General features: G+C 55.2%; 6 protein-coding genes across 6 annotated transcripts; 3 read left to right on the top strand and 3 right to left on the bottom strand.

Annotated features, from left to right (window-relative positions):
* Positions 1-464: 464 nt before the first annotated feature.
* Positions 465-3,231, top strand: J7T55_006775 (ATP-dependent metallopeptidase HflB; the record flags this gene model as incomplete). The annotated part of the gene is made up of 4 exons (XM_053132386.1): positions 465-491; positions 585-731; positions 791-2,746; positions 2,800-3,231. The coding sequence occupies 4 exons, from the start codon at positions 465-467 to the stop codon at positions 3,229-3,231; spliced, it is 2,562 nt and encodes an 853-aa protein (XP_053001538.1).
* Positions 3,232-4,076: 845 nt separating this feature from the next.
* J7T55_006774 (uncharacterized protein) lies at positions 4,077-6,036 on the bottom strand (the record flags this gene model as incomplete). Its single annotated transcript, XM_053132375.1, has 3 exons — positions 4,077-5,595; positions 5,652-5,685; positions 5,751-6,036. 3 exons carry the CDS (start codon positions 6,034-6,036, stop codon positions 4,077-4,079), a joined length of 1,839 nt encoding a protein of 612 aa, XP_053001537.1.
* Positions 6,037-9,274: 3,238 nt separating this feature from the next.
* Positions 9,275-10,553, bottom strand: J7T55_006773 (uncharacterized protein; the record flags this gene model as incomplete). The annotated part of the gene is made up of 2 exons (XM_053132364.1): positions 9,275-10,310; positions 10,402-10,553. 2 exons carry the CDS (start codon positions 10,551-10,553, stop codon positions 9,275-9,277), a joined length of 1,188 nt encoding a protein of 395 aa, XP_053001536.1.
* Positions 10,554-11,584: 1,031 nt separating this feature from the next.
* On the top strand, positions 11,585-12,258 carry J7T55_006772 (secretory pathway protein; the record flags this gene model as incomplete). Its single annotated transcript, XM_053132353.1, has 2 exons — positions 11,585-11,711; positions 11,774-12,258. 2 exons carry the CDS (start codon positions 11,585-11,587, stop codon positions 12,256-12,258), a joined length of 612 nt encoding a protein of 203 aa, XP_053001535.1.
* A 111-nt stretch (positions 12,259-12,369) lies between these two features.
* J7T55_006771 (tRNA wybutosine-synthesizing protein 2) lies at positions 12,370-13,620 on the bottom strand (the record flags this gene model as incomplete). Its single annotated transcript, XM_053132342.1, has 1 exon — positions 12,370-13,620. One exon carries the CDS (start codon positions 13,618-13,620, stop codon positions 12,370-12,372), a length of 1,251 nt encoding a protein of 416 aa, XP_053001534.1.
* A 243-nt stretch (positions 13,621-13,863) lies between these two features.
* Positions 13,864-15,119, top strand: J7T55_006770 (3-oxoacyl-(acyl-carrier-protein) reductase; the record flags this gene model as incomplete). Its single annotated transcript, XM_053132331.1, has 4 exons — positions 13,864-14,020; positions 14,118-14,630; positions 14,695-14,954; positions 15,105-15,119. The coding sequence occupies 4 exons, from the start codon at positions 13,864-13,866 to the stop codon at positions 15,117-15,119; spliced, it is 945 nt and encodes a 314-aa protein (XP_053001533.1).
* Between the last annotated feature and the right edge of the window lie 239 nt (positions 15,120-15,358).

Genomic DNA, 15,358 nt, shown 5'->3' with positions numbered 1-15,358 from the left:
ACCCCTCCTTTGATTGAACTTCAAAAGGCTGAAAACATGTGCTCATGAACCAGAGCAGGGAGCAAACTGCACAATTCTGTGTTTTATCAGTGACTCAGTCTTGTCAACACGCAATTAGTTGGCTATATCTGTTGATAGAGGCGTGACTTGTAGGTCCAGCCAGATTGTGCCTGCCCCCGTTGCCACCACCTCGGCGGCGGACGGGCGGACGGGCTGGGCTGTTGTGGACCCCTGCGAACAACAGGCAACTTTAAGCTGACCTCATCCATCTGATTCATCCCGCCGCCGACCGTTGTCGCCGTCGTCGCAGCCCCCATTTCTCTGCCGACACATCCCCTTGTATCTGGCGTCCAGTCCTTCATCTATCTACCAGACCATATGGATTCTTTCGCTTCACTCACAGGCACCCGGTATTGATTAACACTTCCATCCTCATCGCGCAGTCTGCGCTCCCGAAAGGCGTCATGGCCTTTCAAACGGCTCTGCTGCCCGTGAGTCGACCCATGGCCCTCCGATCCGACACCCGGCCAGCCCACCCCGAAGACATGCCTAGATGTATGCTGACTGATTCTTAACCTCAACAGAACATGGCAGCAGTAACAGCTGAGGTCTGGCCAACAGTCGCCAAAACCCTGGCGATGCCATGGACGACCAAGTCCGTGACAACCCGCGCAAGACCATCGGCTTCTACCCGCGACGTCGACCCTGCGTCCTCCTCACGATCAACTACTGTATGCCAACTCCTCTGATGACTTCTGCCCGGAGACGACTCACTGACCTCACTGCACAGGATCGGATACCGAACCTCCCTGATTTCCTGCGCAACTTCCAACCCAGCAGGTCTTCTCTGCCCAGCGACCAGCTCGTGCCTTACAATATCCGACCCATGGTTGCCACCATGCCATCTTTCGCACTGGCTGTCGCAGCCAACCCCCTACTTCAACGGAATGCTTTTCGTATGGGTCCGCAAAACTCGACCATCTCTACAACGAGACTGTTCTCGACAACGACTGTGCGCGCGGCGCAATGCGGCGCAGCGGCTTCGCAACCAGTGTCTCCTCTCCAGGCGGTTTTCTCTCGTTGGTCTGTCCCATCGCATCGCGATTCTTCGGTTACTGTTCGTCGCACTATGGGTCTGTCGCCGTACGCTGGGCTCTTGCAGCGCCGGAGTTTCAGCAATGGAGGCATTTCTCGCAATATGTTGGCCAATCTCGAAGCTGCTGCCAACCGGAACCCCAACAGTCCTACCGCACAAAATGCTTTCTACCAGGTTCTTCTCAAGGCAAACATGCCCGGAATCATTGTCGAACGTTACCAATCGGGAAGATATGCCAAGAATCAAGCCGTTGAGGACGTCTACGCCAAGGCCTTGTCTATGATTAATGGTAACAAGGTTGCTGACGTTGGTGCTATCGATGGCCACGCCAGCGGGCTTAATCAGTCCCAACTTCAAGCAATCGGCCAGGCTGTCGCTGCTAGCGCCAAGGGAGGCAACATCGCGGTATCTACTCAAGGTTCTGGTGGCAAACAGGGGCCTATCCACGTCGTCGTGGACGAGTCTCTCGGTTCCACAATCTTCAAATGGGTTAGATTCCTTATGATCTTCGGTTTCGTCTGCTACTTTAGTCTGGTTGTTGTTACCATGATTGTCGAGAGCTTCAACTCCTTCAAGCGAACCGGCACTGCCAGGGCTGATGCTGAGGTCAAGGCCGAGAGCCAGAAGGCCCGCTTTGCTGACGTCCACGGGTGTGACGAGGCCAAGGAGGAGCTTCAGGAAATCGTCGAGTTCCTCAAGAACCCCGACAAGTTCTCGACTCTGGGCGGCAAGCTGCCAAAAGGTGTTCTTCTGGTCGGCCCCCCTGGCACTGGCAAAACTCTCCTGGCACGAGCTGTCGCCGGTGAAGCTGGCGTTCCCTTCTTCTACATGTCTGGCAGCGAGTTCGACGAGGTCTATGTTGGTGTCGGTGCGAAGAGAGTCCGTGATCTCTTCAATGCCGCCAGGTCCAAGTCCCCAGCAATTATCTTCATCGATGAGCTGGACGCTATTGGAGGCAAGAGAAACACAAGGGACAGTACTTACGTTAAGCAGACCCTCAACCAGCTTCTGACCGAGCTGGATGGATTCGATCAGAGCAGTCAGGTTATCATCATCGCGGCAACAAACTTCCCGAAGCTTCTCGACAAGGCCTTGACTCGTCCAGGTCGGTTCGACCGTCACGTCTCAGTCGACTTACCTGATGTTCGAGGACGACTGGCCATCTTGCAATACCACTCCAAGAAGGTCAAGCTGGCCGAGAACATCAACTTGCAGGAGCTGGCCCAAGGCACTTCTGGGCTGTCTGGCGCCGAGCTTGAGAACATCGTGAACTCTGCCGCTATCCATGCCAGCAAGAACAAGTCGGCGTTCATTTCGATGAAAGATCTTATCTGGGCCAAGGACAAGGTCGTCATGGGTGCTGAGAAGAAGAGCATGGTCATCAGCGAGAAGGAGAAACTTATGACTGCCTACCACGAGGCTGGCCATGCTTTGGCGGCTTTGTATACCGCAGCTCAGCCGATTGCGTTATACAAGGTTACGATTCTTCCGCGCGGTGGATCTCTTGGTCACACCGCTTTCCTCCCAGAGATGGACAAGCACTCTTGGACCACATCAGACTACCATGCCAGGATCGACTGTGCGATGGGTGGTAAGGTGGCCGAGGAAATTGTTTACGGCAACGACCTGGTGACCTCAGGTGTCAGTGGTGTGAGTACTTTCCCCATCTCGGCCCTATTTAAGCTATACTGAACAAATCGCAGGATCTCAATAACGCCACCGACCTCGCATTTCAAATGGTTGCTTACTTTGGAATGGGCGGTGGAGGTCTAGCTCCTATGGACTTTGGGTCTCGATACAACAATCTGAGCCCAGCAACCAGGGAGCAGGTCGAGAGGGAAGTGCAGAAGATGCTGAACGAGTCGTACGGTCGCACCCGAGAGATGCTGGTTGCAAAGCGGAAGGAGCTCGATCGGCTGGCGGAAGCCCTCGTCGACTACGAGACTCTGGACAAAGCGGAGGTATTGAAGGTGATCAAAGGCGAGTCACTAACAGATCGCATAAAAATACCGAGGGATAAACCCATGACGGTCCCGATACCAGCAAATCCCCTCGAGGGCCTCTCTCCTATCGGTGGAGGGGCGCAGGAAGGCGGGTCTGAGCCACCACCACCCGCACCCCCTGCTTCAGTATAGTGGCCGAACGGGTGATGCGAGCGCACTGTCATGTGCGAAGGGGAAGAAACAGTTTATAGCATCCGGATGGCGGATCAGCTGAGCGGAGTGTGTATAATTTGTATCAATGGCTGGGTATGAGGGGACTTGAATGTAGTCCACAGCATTCAGTACCCCACAGAGGAGGTTGCATTGTGGTACTCTTTCAGAGCGTATCTAGAAAAGCATCTGTCTTATGGCATTGATGAATCGAGCAGAGCCAAACCAGAAAACAGAAAACAGAAATAAGAAAACAAAAAAAAACATCTCATCACCAGCCATCAACGATCTCGGGCCTACGTTTTGATGTTTGGTATATGTGCCTGATGGTAGGAAGATATTCAACAAAACTTGCTTTTCATTGTCTACCAACTAGCCACGGGCACACTTGGAGTCTGCGGTACGATGGGATAGGCCCTGCCTCGTATCCAAAGCAGAAGCAGCAGAAGCAGCAGCAGCAGCAGCAGCCAACGTGGACAGCAGATTGGAGACAACGGCGTTGAATGAGTCCGACATCCCTCCAATCCCTCCTGGTATCTAACACCTTACTCATTATCTCGTACTCCTTGAACCCCAGCCACGTAACGCAAACATTATTAAAGCATTGAGACTCCCTTCACCCCCTTTCAGATGAAATAGCGGTAGAGACAGTAGTGAGATAAGAATTGATGATATGTCAAAAGCATGCCTCCAACATCGAGGCCGGACAACTCCTTTCTCCGCCGTGGTACATTACACTTTTCTTTTCCCCAAATCTCTCTCCCTCCTAGCATTCACACTGTAACACAATCCTGAGAGGCCCAGCCCCGGCCCTCGTCCGGGTGCACTCAACTGTCAGGATAAGGATAGATGGTCCGCCCCGCCGGCGGCGATATCGCCCTGCCGATGAGAGACGTGGGAGTGACGTCCTCCCAGCTCCCCCAGCTGTCCCGGCTCCCCGCCCGGCTCCCCCCGGCAGCTGCAGAGCCCTGATGGTGGCGCTGGTGGCGTTGGTGGCGCTGGTGATGACGGTCCGGTCGGCCCTGTGGTGAAGCGCATCCAGCTCTACCACCCGTGGTCGTGGCGATCCCGATCCCCACGTTCACGGGGCTCGAGCGGAGGGACAGCGGTGGAGGAGGCAAGGCCTTGCTAGGCGGTGGGCCAGGCGATGGTGACCTCGGGCTACTGACCGGGCTGACGAGGTCGGGGATCTCTAGGGGTCCCTCGTGGGGCCGCCTCGGCCGGATCGGCGACGACGGCGGGGTGGGCGCAAATGGGTTGGTGGATATCGCGGTCGAGGGGTTGTCTGCGGCATCTGACAGAGAGATGGTTGCTGTGCCGGTGCTGTTGGGGTGCCTCTCGTGCGTGTTATAGTCGCTGCTCGTTGTGGATCTCGTCGACATTATCTCGTTCCTGAGGGAAGATGTCCGTCCTTTTGAATATGGAGAGACTGGGTGGGCGTTGTTCTCCAGGCTGTATGCAGGGAATGTGAAGCTCACTGGTGGAGGTGACTTGAGCCGTGTGTATGGGGGCGAAGAGGGCTCCGGCGGGGGCGAGGCTGCGGAGGTGACGACAGAGGGCGCTTTCTGGTGCATCTTCTCCTGTCGTGGTTCAAGTCTGCTGTATGTTGGACTACAGATCGGAGATGAAGGGAAAGACCCTCTGTCATCCTGCTTGTGACTGCTGTAGCAGCTGCTCTGACTGTTATTACTGTGGTGTGTCTCAAATGGCGTGCCAAACACGATGGAACCGGGTCGCGAGCTTGGCCCCAGCAACGAGGGGAGAAGCTTCCTGTCGCGCAGTGGTAAAGGGGGAGTCAGAGGTGGTCGGTCGGTGCAATATGATTGCGAAGGCGAGATCAGACGCTGTGGAGAGCCAGCTGGCGCAGCAAAGCCTTGCACGATCCTACTGATGCGGCTTCTCATGTCGCCATCATTGTCTCCTAGCTGTTTCTGCCTCCGGCGAAGGACGCAAATCAACAGAATCACCGCGCTCACAAGAGCCAGCGTTGTGCACACCACGATGGCAACTATGGCCTCAGTAGGAAGGTTGCGCCTGGATGTGATGGCAAGTGTCGTGGCTGTGGATGTCGGCAGTGAGCTGTCCGTGTCAGGGGTTGCTGTACGGGTCGAGGGAGCTTCGGTGGTGTCAATTTTTGTTGGGCTCGATGAGAGGGAAGGCGTCGAACTAGTCAATCTGTCTACAGTGGTTGTCGGATCCACGGCCGTCGACGTCGAGCCTGCGGAGAGTGCGCCGAGCCCAGGGTCTTGAGAAGGGTTCGCCTCCTTAGGAGTAGAAGAGGAGCACGTGTTGCATTGATATGATTCGGGAGGCACCCCTGGATCAGAAAAGTGTGGGAAGCCTTGGCTGGTCGCGATGTCAGCGTAGCTTCCAACAATGACAAGGAACGTAATTTGACAGACCTGTTGCAAGAATTGATAATTTTGTCCACACCAGCTGGCTTTCTGTCAACAATCAAACATCATGAGCGCATGGAGAGGCCATGTTGGGAAGCAACTTACGGTCTTGGTACAGAGCGGCCGGGTCATTCCAATGCAGACCACACCATTTATGGTCCATATAGTATAGGGGATAAAACGCAGGTCCTCCTCCTCCGCTGTCTGATATATTCTGGCACACGGCTCGGTTGATGTCACTCTGTCCATACTGGCTCATCAGGAACGCACGCAGGCAGTCGTCAAAACACATGCTCTTAGGATCCGACACGGGAGGAGCCTCTCCTGGAGCCTCGAAAGGGCAGGCGCAGTCATCTCGTCGGTCCAACCCCATTTCCCAAGTCGCGCCCATTATCCCAATCTCCGCGCAGATATCAATCGCAGTCGGCGAAGGCAGTTGGGCGGTATGTGACGACCATGAAAGAGAGGGAAAGAGAAAACAATTCCATCCCTGGGCCGTCAAGCATCAGAATAACAGTTTGTCAAGCCTCTTGACCGACAATATCGATACTGGAAAAAAGCGAGGAACAGGAGAAGCAAAAACGCAGCAAGCGAGCGTGGGGGGCACGGTGGCAGGTAAATAACCAAGCATCGGCCTCGGGGGCCAGAGACTGGGAGATGGCAGAGACAGGTAGAGACGGCTTAAGCAAAAGCTTATGCCAAACTTGAAAGCGATAGGTCGTATATAGAACTCTGAAGATCTATCGTGCCACTCATGCGCACACAATTAAAGCCCATGTCACGGCTATATATCACAACCAGCAAAGCCAGGGGCCACTCCCCGCTCCCGTTTCGTGATCTGTGTTCATTCATCGAGGCCCACAGCCGTGTCACTCGAACATGGGCTTGAGGGAGCCACGGGGGGGGGACCACTGAGATAGCCAGAGGAGTATCGATTTCACAGCGGTCGCTGGATACCCTACCCCGGGGCTCTTCATTGTATGACAGAACGCGGGCATGCTGTTGGGTGTGGGGGACTATGGGCTGCAAGGTGCGCCACCTCAGGTCAGATACATACAGGTTACACGAGCCTGCCGTCTCCCGCCGCTGGACGAGAATGCCTGCTCGTATGGAAGCTGGATGCGGGCGCACGGCGTTCCCTGGACAAAGATGCAGCTAGCCGACAAGCGTCTTTCCTTTTCCTGGGCCTGTTCAGCTCATGCGCGAGGCAGATCTGCAAAAGCAGACGGGATTGTAGGCTCAAAACAGCCCGAAGCTTCCTGACCAAACCCCGATTTATTGATGGGGAACGCTTGGCAGGTGCATCGCGGGGTGGGGGGGGGGGGGGACTTTTTCGAGCTCGACATTGTCCACAGATTTGAGGCGTGATTTTGTCAGCGCCGGCAACTGAAACAGGAGTACAAGGGAGTACTCGCTGCATCTCCAGAGGACTTGTCGAACTTCAGGACACATCAAAATGTCCCCTGGCCCTCTCCGGGGCGCAGTATGTCAAAGGCGAATCTGCCAGGGAACTGGTGTCGGCTTCTGACCAAAGCTGCTGTACGCCAGCGGATGCGATGGTGTTGGAGGGTGTAAGGCGAATCATGTTGGCAGAAGCGCCGAGAGCACAACAATGCGGCTGAAGCTCAGTCAAGATCGCCAGGGGCGACTATGCGACGACTGGGGATGCACACAGCTCGTAGAAATGAAAAGAAAGCAGGTAGGGCAACTTAGCTGTTTGGACATCACAGGTGAAATCTCCGACACCAATCAGGAGACCGAGCGTGGTGTTCAGTCGTACTCAGGTTACTTGTCTGGGGTCAGTTTCTTCCCACCTCCTGTCCTCCCTCTTCTGCAGCAGAGTCTTGCAGAAAGGTTACAAGGAGGTACAAAACCAGACTGCGGCGCGAATGGCAACAGCTGCGTCCAATAGCCACCTCAGGTACGCGACGAACCACAGACGATTGTGAGACTGCCAAAAACGCTGTCCCATCATGACCCTGTTGTGGCGCACAAGTCTCTGCCGATTCTCGTGCCACTCTTTGATGCAGAATTCTCGAGTCCACCATGTCTGAACCGTTTGCCTGCCCAACCCTCTGTTTTGGTCTTCCCTGCAATCAAGCCAGTGTGCCCACGAGGACGGCACGTGAGGTGCCATGACCATGGTGCAGGCTCCTGGTCTGATCAAAAACATGCGAGTATTCGTATGGTCTTTGCATGCTGCATGGCTGAGACACATAAAAGCCATTTTGCCATATAAGACGGCAACGATTGGACCTTGACCTGGGTACGCATGCTGTCGAGTGGGTGATGTCTTCAAGCTTCCAGAAGCTTGACCGCCTTCTGAGAGGGAGCGGGATGTGGCATACTAGCAATGCCCCCGGCCGCTAACCTGCTGATTTGAGCATCATACCCGAGTACTGAAGTGGTGGGAATACCTGCTCGTCGGGCCGTGTGCCAACCCAGCAGCCCGGATGCTAAGAACTCGTCCGCTTCTGCTGGTCGTATCAGGCTGGTTCTACCACACATCGCCCGACAGTCCATAGTGAAAGTCCGTGAGCACCAGAGAAGCAAATCATGTATCTGATGGTAATTGAACTCTGAGACATCGAGCGCTTGCTAGCCCGTATGTGAAATGATTGTGCAGATACGTCCTGAGGCGCCGCTCAAAGCCTCCGCATGTTGGGCCATGGAGGTCCGAGCCGCCTTGGCCCGGACTTAGGGGCTGAGCAAAAGCAAGCGAGGACTGGCCACCCAGCCGCGTTGATCGAGAGGCTTCCTGCCGTCTTTTCAGAAGGCTTTGGCTGAAGTGGGCCTTGAGCAAGAAATCCGCACGAGGTGCGGAGGTTCCTGCTTTGACGTGTCAGCCCTAATGTTGGGCAACCTCGGACACGGGCCAGACGAGAATGCTCCGACGTATCGTAGAGAACAGGTAGATACTCATTGGTGATCGTCTTGTTGCATTTGTGCTAGTCAGACTACCGCCTCGTATCATTGATCCTCTACAGTTCTACCCCAAAGCTTTCTGGTTGTATGCGTAGATCCAAGACGACGTCTATAGCTGTCAGCTCACACTTGCGGGGTACAAAAGCGCCAGGGCTTTTCCTGCACCTCAAACAATCTTTGACCAAGATTGCGTGGGTCTCAGCCCATACCTTTGGGTTAGTGTGTCAACGCCTTATTCTTCGCCATGTCATGTTCCTCGGCGTCGCAATTGAGTGGTGAGGGCAGCTAGGAAGAACGCCACGAGTAGTTTGAGTAGACCTTTGGCCTTGGCATCAGACTAGTACTGTATGCCTTTTGGGCAGGTGTGCAGTATAACCATATAGGGCGAGACTCGGCTCGCATAGTGATATGTCAGATACTGCGAACAGATAGCGTCGAGGTGCTTATGCTGCCAATTCGTCGCCCAAGGCTTCTGAAAGGTTCAGACCTCCGAATCAGCGGAGCTATCGATAATCGTGTTGCTGCCGCATTGCAGTAGCTGATGTGCATGGGTAAGGGGTACATCGGTGCCGTACGGTGCTCCGATGCATGCTTGGCAACGCAGGGGAGCCGCCAATGGCATCTGATCGTCGACCAAACAAGCCCTGACGAGCACCGTTGGATGCCAGCTGCAGTACCCCGCCACCCGCCAAATGCATTCAGTCTCACGAGTCGGCTCCTCCTGCCACCTCTGTGCCTTGAGCGTCTCCGCCTTGATTACGCTCTAGTGCTTCAATCCGTTTCAGGATTCCCGCCTTCCACTGCCTGTACTCGGCCCTCCTCCGCTCACTCAGGTAGTCGAATTTGTCTTGCAGCATCGTGTCCGCTTTTCGAATTTGCATAGCCTCAGCCGTGGACGCTAAGGCGTCCTGGTTGTTATCCGGATTCAGGCCACCTGCGTTCTGTTCTGCGTAACGAAGAAGATCGATGCTCTGGAACCATTCACTATCCAGCCAGCCACGGTCCGCAACTACTGTTAGGGCCTCGCTGATGTCGGCAGCTTTGAGGCCGTCTTGCCATCCCTCCCAGAGCACGGCTTCCTCTTCCTCAGTGACAACGACATTTTTCTTTCCTTGTGAATTGGGGATCCTGACCTCGCCCCTAGCGCTCCTCAGCGTCACTAGCATCTGTTTCCGCATGGCGTTGAGGCTTGAGCGTGAAGCGTCCGTAGTCATGTTTTCGCCAGGGGCCAGTTGAGCCGACTCAGACACATACCAGTAGATGGCAGCAACCAGTGCGGTCAGATGTCCATTCACCCACTCATCGTCTGTTCTCCGGCGATACGGTGCAATGATAGATTCAAGACCGAAGATGACTGTAGGTGCAATATCCGGACCGCCGCTTGTGTGGAGAGTGATGCACAGATAGCGGACCGTAGGACGCAGCCAAGGCGGCAACGAAGAATCCAGCTTTTTGGCCGTGTTCTGCGACGTCAACTTCGTGGGCGTCCCGGCCTTTCCTGGCGTGCGGAATGCGGCGAGAGACAAGTCCTTGCCCGGCATACCTCGAGACGGCACAGGGCGAGGTGCTGGAGAGCTGAGCCCCTTTGATCTTGGCGTACCGAGGCCATTTGCTTTACCACGTCCAGACAGTGAGGTGGCAGGTAAGATTTTGTCAAGGTGTGTGTAAAGACGCTTGTAGATGCGTGGTGGAATGGGTGGTCTTGGCTCAATGGGCGGGAGGTTGAGAGTGATCTTGAGTCTGTAGAGGGCCGTCAGCGGCTGGGTCAAAAGGAGGGCCGGGCTGGAAAAGATATGCCTACCGGTCACATGCGAGATGGCAGCACGCATACAAACGCGCGACGTCTTCCTCAGCTTTCAGCGTGCTCGCGCGAAGCCGAGACTGAGCCAGGAGAGAGCCGGCGAGCTCGACGAGAGGTGGGGGGAGATTTGAGTTCTGGGTCGGGAGGAGCGAGAGAAGGGCCTGCTCTATTTGTCGACTCATCTTCTGTCGACTGATGTATTCGCACTGGCTGGACTGGCAAGTTATGATGTGATGGGGTCTGCTGTAAGAGGTAGCGAATGGGGCTGCATCAGAAGTTGAGCGTGCGCAGAAAGGAGCTGTCGCGTCGGGAGCTTGAACTTTATCAGCAAGCCTGGGGGGAGACGCGGGTCCAGCGGGGCCTGGGCGGCAGCAACACGAGAGCACGTGGGAGGAATCTTGGGGTGCACCCACCACTTATCTCAGAAATCCAGCTGCCGGCCGGGCCACTCTAGGTGGGTTTATGAAGTTCGCCTATCTGATAGACGGTCTATTGACGCTGAGATAACACCCAGGCACAATGCTGCTCTGGCTCTATAGCTCCTTCAGACTAGGCTAAATTATTTGGGATCAAGAGAACATACACTTGAGTTGAGCTGGTCTCTCAAGCGCGATAGACAATAGTGAAAACAAGCCTTTCCCGTAGGTATATGTTGAATGCTTTGGTAGTTGGGAATTCTCCTCCACTATCAAGCACTGGCACTGGGCAGATATTCTGCGCGGCCAACAAGAGCTGTCCCTCTCAAGGCTAAACCAGCCGTTGCCCAAGCCATCGTTCCGCAACTGTCCTAGCACGCGCGAACCAAATCCGTCCTCTGAAGTAAATGGTCCTGCTATAGTTCAATCCACAGTAGTTCCCTGCACATACCGGGGTAGGCAGTGATCTGGTTATTGTCTCCGACATTGTGTCTTCGCACAAGGCAAACAAAGCCCATGGCCTCTCCACGCCGGTGGTCAAATTCCACGGTAAATTCCCCGGAGCTAGCCCGAGTGGGAAGTCAGGAACTGCCGAGGCGGGTCGCCCTGTTCGTATCACAGGGGTGATGACACTTCTGGGGGCATTGCGCAGTCCGGGGGAGCATGTGCGATTGACGACATCTAAATCCAACTTTCAGCTGCTACTCCCAGTTTTCCTTTAAATCGCGCTCTGGTCAAAGAACTACCTGCTTTAGAGTCTTGACTCTCTGCTCTACCTCATCTCACACTTCGACATCATGCTCGCGTCCCTTCTTTTCGCGCTTGCTCTGAGCAAAGCATGCCTCGCGCATGGAGATCACGGAAACCACGGGCAAAAGCCCATTGTGGATGAGCATGCTAGCTGGATGACGAAACACATGGCTGGTATGTTCTGTCTTGTTTCGTAGACAGAAATGGCTCAATGGCTAATGTACAACCTCCCTCAGAGGAGCACCATGCCGACGACTTCGATGCGGGCTCCTTCTTCGTCCTGCACGACTACAACAGCGACGGGCATTGGGAGCCCGAGGAGATCCTGAGGACGTACGGGCTCTTCGACGACTCAAATAAAAAGGTCACCGAGGAGCGCAAAAAGGAAATCGTCCGGGAAGTGCTCCGTCTGGCCGACAACAACAAGGACGGCGTAATCAGCAAGGACGAGTTCGAGATCTTCATGTTCGAGGGCGGAACGCTGCCAGACTTTGGCACCGGGCCCGGACACCACGGCGATGATGAGTATGAATACGAGATCCACCATTGGGAGCTCTACCACGACGAGAATACCAAGCTCGAGGATCTGACGCATCCCGAGGACATTGAGCATTTCAAGAAGCATGAGGAGATGGAGGACGAGCAGGACAGGATCGAGGAGCTCAAACATCGGCAGATCGTCGAGGAGAATATTCCCAACAAGTTCAGGAGATCTGGTTGAGGTAGAGTTGATCTACACGACGGATATGACGGGACGGGCAAAGGGATTACACCAGGACGATGTTCATGAATGATACACGATGACGAGGTCCATCAGGGTGTGTTAATAGATCTATGCCTTATAATTATAGACATCGAAGACGCAGTGCCACACATCTGGCGCGAATGTCTTCACTAATTCTACATTCTCAACCTTTGCAGCTCGAGCTGCCCCATCACTCTCATTCAATCCATCAAACAGGCCCTGTATCTCGATCCGGCGCCGCTCGATGTCTTTGACTCCAACATTCTCGTGCAGATGCAGCCAGCCACCCTCCTCAGCCCGGCCCAGGATCGCCCGCGCGGCCTCCCAGCTGTCATCGCTCCTGGGGAGCAGCCCGCAATTGACATGTCGCACCAGCAGGTCAAGGCCGCGAGACCGCAGCTCATGCACCCTCCTGGCGGCCTCCTCGTTGTTCTCTAGGAACACGACGATCCTGTCCTCCTCCGACACCAGCTCGTGCGTGGGTCGCGCCAGGTCCGGCCCCTGGATGATCTTGACGGGCCACCCGTTTGCGCCCGCCCCTCTGCGCAGGCCCTCGACGCTCCACGGGTTGAGCTCCCAGCATAGGACCCTCATGCCGAGCCTGGCGTACGAGAAGACGAAGTAGCCTATCCCGGCGTAGAGGTCGACAGCCCATGACTTGCTGAGCGTCGCCCGCGATTGCACCCTATGCGCCAGTTGGGACGTTTCGTCGCTCGGAGATTTTGGGGCGTCGTGAAAGGCAAGAAGCCGGGCCTTTTCCTTGACGTTGCCCCTGGAAAACATGGTCCAGCGCGGGGCCCAGGTCTGGTGGATGCCGTTTTGTTTCGTGCGTGCCCAGAAGGCCCGAGCGAAGTCATCGCTGGTGACAGTCCGGCTCGGCGTCTCGGACGGCCCAAAGTCGCCATGCAGGATGCGCAGGCCGATCGGACTCCTCAACACGTTCTCCTGCTGTTGCTGATGCAGTTGCTCCTCGGGGCTGTCGTGTGCAGACCCCTGTGTGCCGGGTTGTGTGGCCACTGTCAAAGGGATGCCATCGTTTGCGGCGAGGTGCGTGACCTTCTCTCGCGTCTTCTCTCTAACATGGCGCAAGATGATTTCCCAAAGGTCATTCCTGCACTCCGAAGAGACCGCTGAAAGGACGTTCTTCCAAGTTGGCGAGGTGAAGCTGCCACTGGGGAGCAGGACCATTGGCTCATATGTGACCCATCTTTTCGGTGCCTCTGCCACCAGAGTGTCTACACTCTCCCCAAGAGAAGGTGATCCTGGGGAATAGGCATCGAACCATTCGTGCACCGCCGTAGAAATTGGATTCAGCGGTTTTGATTTGGTCCGCGACATGGTGAAGGCAAAAGTTTGAGTGTTGCTTGGAGTCGCATCCGAGGATTTTGTGCCTCGGCTCAGATCTCCAACTAAGCTGAGTGTTAAGAGTTGGAGACTCCCATATCCCCTCATCCACCCCGTGTCTGCCGTGAGATTTACCATCCTCATAAATTCATTGCCATTGTTCTATATCTATCTTCTTGTAGGCTCCTTTATTGAACTGTTAAACACATATTCTTTCAAGCAAATAAGGCAGTCAAAATGGCCGAGAAAGCGAAGCAACGGCTCCACGCCATCGGCAAGCAGGTCGCCCCAGCAGTCGTCGAGGATGCGACCTTCGAGGACGTGCCCCAAATCAAGCAAGTCGGCCCAGCGTCCAATGGCCCCCGAGCTCAGGGGAAGGTGGTTATTATTACAGGTATTATCTCACCTAGTAGCATTTCGTAACTGTCATAATTGCCGAGCGGTCTTTGAATGATAGTATCGTGTCACTGACGACGAACCCGAACCCCCAGGCGCAAACTCGCCCTTGGGAATAGGGAGAGCCACGGCTCATCAGTTCGCCCAGAACGGCGCAAAGGCAGTCTACATCTGTGACTTTGACGACAAGTACCTCGGCTACCATGAGAAACAGATCAAGTCGCTGTACCCTGCGGTGGAAGTCCACACGCGGAAGTTTGACGCCGCGGACGAGGAGGCCGTCAAGGCGGTCGTGGATGACGCGCTCAGTCGCTACGGGAGGCTGGATGTCATGTTTGCGAACGCCGGTATCGTCGGCGCTCACATCCTGTTCACAGACACGTCGAAAGAGGACTTCATGAACGTGCTGAGAGTGAACACCCTGGGGCCGTTCCTTGCGGCCAAGCACGCCGCACGCGCGATGGGCAAGATTTCGGCTGAGAAGAAGGCTCCGGGCGGGAGCATCATCATGACGGCTTCTGTTGCTGGCATCCGTTCTAACGCGGGCCCGACGGCCTATTCTGCATCAAAGTCCGGAGTAATCAACATGGCAGCTTCCATGGCGTACCGTGAGTCTGCATTATACACATGCTGAAGATGCGCATTTGGATTCTGACTGGCTCGCTTCCGCAGAACTCGCAGGCTCTAACATCAGAGTCAACGCCATATGCCCTGGTGTCGTAGAGACCGGAATGACTGCTCCGATGTACGAGTCGGCCCGGGCCCGGGGTACCGAAAGGAAAATCGGCCAGCTGAACCCGCTGAAGAGGGGAAGCGCCGCCGATGAGGTTGCGCGAGTGGCTCTATTTCTAGGATCCGACGAGAGCAGCTATGTGAACGGTCAATCTTGGGCCGTCGATGGCGGTTTAAGTGCTGGCCATCCATTCGTTCCGGTACGTCGTCAATAACGAGTCTAACCTTTGTATTTCGGGCCGTTGACACCGTGCCGTTCGGATCAATCCCCCACCCCATCCTCTGAGCAATGTTTCTGCCTTAGCAGACATGAACCTTGTTAACCGCACTGCTAACACTGGCGCAAATAGGGCAAGCTTTCTTGAAGAGGTCTTGCTTTGCTGTTGCTTCTGAGGGACCACACGATGCCTCAATACTGGTGAAATGGTTGGCAACAGCCATCTTGAGGCTGGAATGATCACAAAGGGGGCCTAGACTCCCCGTAGCCATCGCAGTATCTTTGACCGGGCGGAAGCAAGTATTGCAAGGTCTGCGCTCTTGCAATCAGGCAGGTCCTGGCCCGAACATTCTCAGTCGAGATTCAAATGGAGTGACTGCCTTGTTG

The sequence above is a fragment of the Diaporthe amygdali genome, assembly GCF_026229845.1.
Source record: "Diaporthe amygdali strain CAA958 chromosome Unknown NODE_1_length_4327563_cov_65_473760, whole genome shotgun sequence".
In the NCBI taxonomy this organism is placed as follows: Eukaryota; Fungi; Ascomycota; class Sordariomycetes; order Diaporthales; family Diaporthaceae; genus Diaporthe; species Diaporthe amygdali.
This window is presented reverse-complemented; position numbering and strand designations above follow the sequence as displayed.